At 29.4% G+C, this 4,226-nt stretch overlaps 1 protein-coding gene across 1 annotated transcript; it reads left to right on the top strand.

Moving 5' to 3' along the window:
• Positions 1-280: 280 nt before the first annotated feature.
• Positions 281-1,314, top strand: LOC120067338 (coiled-coil protein). The gene has a single exon (XM_039018903.2). The coding sequence runs from the start codon at positions 528-530 to the stop codon at positions 1,098-1,100; it is 573 nt and encodes a 190-aa protein (XP_038874831.1). The 5' UTR covers positions 281-527; the 3' UTR covers positions 1,101-1,314.
• Positions 1,315-4,226: the final 2,912 nt, after the last annotated feature.

Below are 4,226 nucleotides of genomic sequence, written 5' to 3'. Positions count from 1 at the left end.
AAAATATAGAAACATAAGAAATTGGGTGAAAATAAGTATAATCTTAAAAAATAAGGAAAAAAACAAAATAATTACAGGAATAAAATGGTTAGAAAGTTTTGTTAATATAAACTAAATCCCAACAAAATCTTCTCGATACGGAAACATCTCTAGATTCTGCTAAAATCGTAGGATATACGCTAGTGGTAATTGTTGAGAGTGTGAGGTTGAAAAGATAAAATTGGAAATTTACGTAGCAAGATGGATCCTACACATCATGTTTTGGTCATAAATCATACAATTAAAAAACCATCCGATTTTTCAATTGAATATTTGTTTTGGCCATTTACACAATTTCTCACTTACAAATTAATTTGTAAATGTATGGTCCAATAATATTGATATAAAAGCCCTATTCTATTTTCGAACGGAGCCCAATACTTTGGGCCCATTATCTATAAATTGGATATAATCCCTTTAACAAAAATTCTTTTAAGCTCTGAAACCCTAATTTCACCACCAGAAACCCTAATCTTCAAATCTCTTCCATGGCGTGCACCATCGACTTTCGCCGCCTGGACGAGGGTTTTGGTGGAAAGACCTACAAGCGAAAGCGTGAAGAAGCCGAAAAAAGCCTCAACATCACTGAATCTGAAAATGCCGACACCTCCATGGAGATCGACGACTCACTTCCTCCGCCTTCCAAACGATCTGCAATTCCTTCGTCGGAAAATCCTGACAAACCGACCTTCGAAAACCCTACATACGACGGCGTGATTGCCGGAAAAGTCTCCGGACGTAAGTGGAAACAGCCGCGGAAGCACAGGACGTCCGCTATGCAGGTGAGCCGAAAAGGCACCACGTTCGAGGAGAGGGAGAGGCAGAAGAAGATTAAGGCGGCGTTTAGAGAACGGAAGGAGGAATTGAAGGAGCAGATTAGGTTAAACAAGGTGGAGAAGAGGAAGAAGAGAGAAGAGAGAGAGAAGAAGAAGAAGGAGAACATTTTGAGATCTGGAACTAAGCTACAGAAGATTACAAATCCCAAGACGCTGAAGAAGATTGCTAAGTCTAAGCAGAAGAAGCTCCTTAAGGTTGTTCCTGAGGATTATATCAAAAAATAGGTCCGTTGCTTCTGTTCTAAGGTCATCTTGAGTGTTCCTCCGCCATCTTTTTAGTAATATAGATAGATTTATCTATTTTTCCCCTTAAAATCTTGGAATTTTGGCTGAATTTTCTGTATGATTTGTTCGAAATGCATAAAAGTTAAGGAAATCTAAGCATATAATTGCGTCTCTTAATGTTTATATTTATAACAATATTGGAAATTTTGATTAACCATCTGATTCTGATCACAATTAGACAAGGCATTTCACGTACCGTGTAGACAATTTTTTTTTTACAGAGATCATGACCGAGATGCTAGACAATTGTAGTGCTGATGTTTTTGTGTTGAAAAAACAAATGAAAACCATGGAAATTCATATTATCGTATGGATTAAGTAATGGGATATATCAAAGTTTGAACACAAACATTTTAACATTTATGAATGAGAGTTCCTAAGTTGTAAGATAACATAGCTCCTTTTCAAAAAGAAAAAAGAAAGAAAAGATAGCTCATGACATCTTGGAGGTTCAAATCTCCAAATAGCACTTGTTAGACTATGGGAAAAAACATATTGATTAGTTGTGTGATTAAATGGGAACCTTGGACTTCTCGGACTTCGTGGCTTTGTAGTATAATCTAATGCCAATTGAGTTATACTCGATTTCAAGATGGTATAAGTTCAAACTAGGTTCAAACTAAACGATAATCACTAGATATTCTTTTTAGCAATATGTGGGGCCGGGACTGAAAAAATCAAAGTACAAGCACTATGCTTGTATTTTTTATTGGTTAGTACAAGTTCTTACTAAAATAATTTCCCTTTTCTTTTCTTCGTCTTAAAATTTTTAAATTTATAGCATAAGTGGTTAATTTAATAGTTTTTTTAAAAAAATTAATTTGAATATTTATCCTTGTTATCATTATTATTTTGATGTTTATGAGTGTTTAGATTACTTCACTAATAATATTTTGTGCCAAGAAAATGAATATTTATTACCTGAAAACTCAACCACATAATGGTAGGAGTTAGTTTAGTAAATGTTCAAAGCGACCTCGAGTACAAATTGACCATTTTTTATTTGGATTTTTTTTTTCAAATTGACTCCAACGGAGTCCCTCCTCTCCTCCAATTAATTGCTTTTGGTTGGTCAGAAAAAGACGAGGGAAAAGATTAATCATCCCTTTGCCTCTGCCATCATCGATCAGTGTTGCTTGATTAAAAACTAAATACTCAACTTTAAAAATTGTGCTCAATTCTATAGATAAATCATAGCATTATTATTTGTTTTTTTAAAAATAAAAATTAAAAAAAATGGTACATTATAGTTCTAATTTACTAACATATAAAGGCATTGCAGTCTCTTCAAAAACAAAAACAAAAGAAAAAAATGCAGCAATGCAGTAATTGGATCCGAAAATGTTGACATAGAAGTCAACATTGCGGGAATATTAATATTTCTAACCATTGTTATCAACTTTTGATATAAACTGAGTGATATTATGTCAAAATATTTTAGGTCACTTAAGTCCTAGTTAATTACTGTCTGATGTTGTTTATAAATATTTTGCAATCGCAATAAACAGTGAGTCCCAATTATAAAATCCATAATCCAATTCTCTTCGAATAGGTCTTCGATCAGAATATCTTTAATTATTATGTGGAACTATATCATACCTTCTCTAGATTCATAATCAATATCAATAATTTGCATCAATAACCTATATCGATATTCAAAGTTAGCATTTTTTTTCTTTTATCTATTATTTTTGTTGAGTCATATTTATGAAAACAGTATTTAAGTTAGCATTTTTGTTTCTATGCCTTTTTTTTTTTGGCTAGTTTTTGACACGTCTGCGTAAATAATCTTTTCTCTCCTATATACGATTTTTGAATTATTTTGTTACAAAATGTATTTTAAAAACAAATTAAATAATGTCATCTTAAATCAAATAGTTATAGATTTTGTTTGAAAATTGTTATTTTCTAAAATGTATTTATATGAACATTATTTATCTTCTTTAAAAAAAAATTGTGCTTTTCTAAATTGAAAGTTGACTACTGTTTTATTTTTTTTTTTTAAAAAAATGCATTTTTAATTTTAATTTAAGTATTAATTTTTTAAAATATAAAAATTTGTACAAGTAAATAAAGACGGCGTTTCAATTCTTATAACATATTATTTAGGTACTATGTTTTAAATAATTAGAAATATTAATGATATTATGGTAATCTATGTTTCATTATGTTTCCATATAGAAGTAAATACTACCTATCAATTTTTTATTAGGTTTGCATCAATTTATGATAAACACTGTCAAAAGAATCTCATTCTTTTTGAGGCTCATTACAAATAATATATGAATGAGAATCTAATTATAGATTAGTAAATATAACCTCAGTGTGAACAAAGATAGAGAGTATTAAAGAGAATATATATATATATATATACCCCTAAAGTTTAATAGATTGTTCTGTTTGAAAAAGCCTAACGTGAAACTTATAATTGTATTAATTAAGTCTCTAAACTTAATAAATTTAGACTCTTAGACAAAATATTCTTTGAAAATTACATTTACCTTAATTGTCCAATGTGTAAAATCAACATTTGTAGATGTTAAAAATCAATGCATAGATAAATTTTTTTAAAAAAAAAATTATAATGAAATATCTAAATTGATCGACTTATAAAAATTTAATAATTTAATTAATTCAAATTATAAATTTGGTCAATGATAGTCTAAATTGTTCAAAATTTTAACTAATATAACCCTCAAAATTAAGTATAAATTGATATTTGCTTAAAAAAAAGTTGTATATCATTAAATAAGAAGTATTCGAATTCTCACCCCTACATGATTGAATAACTTAAAAAAAACAATCATGGGCTTGGGCTGTTTTCCACTTCATTTATATTGATGTTGGTTGTTACTCTGATAAAATTCATTTATAACGTTTATCGAGAACAAGTTAAATACAACCTAAGAACAATTTTTTAATAAATAAGAATAAAATATCAGTTTCTACTATTTTAAAGATTTGATATTTAGTTTACTTCTCTTGGGTGAAAAATAAGGAATCTTCTTCCCCAAAGTCATCTCTTTAACTGATAAGAGCAATTCTTTTCACAACTACTACAAAGGA

The sequence above is a fragment of the Benincasa hispida genome, chromosome 12 (assembly GCF_027475165.1).
Source record: "Benincasa hispida cultivar pf3 chromosome 12, pf3_genome.v1.1, whole genome shotgun sequence".
NCBI classification, from domain to species: domain Eukaryota; kingdom Viridiplantae; phylum Streptophyta; class Magnoliopsida; order Cucurbitales; family Cucurbitaceae; genus Benincasa; species Benincasa hispida.
The sequence above is the reverse complement of the archived record's forward strand: the minus strand, read 5'-3'. Positions and strand labels throughout refer to the sequence as shown.

Bases quoted from the DNA above. Each gene is read 5' to 3' on its own strand.
- LOC120067338 (XM_039018903.2), top strand. From the start codon at position 528: ATGGCGTGCACCATCGACTTTCGCCGCCTGGACGAGGGTTTTGGTGGA.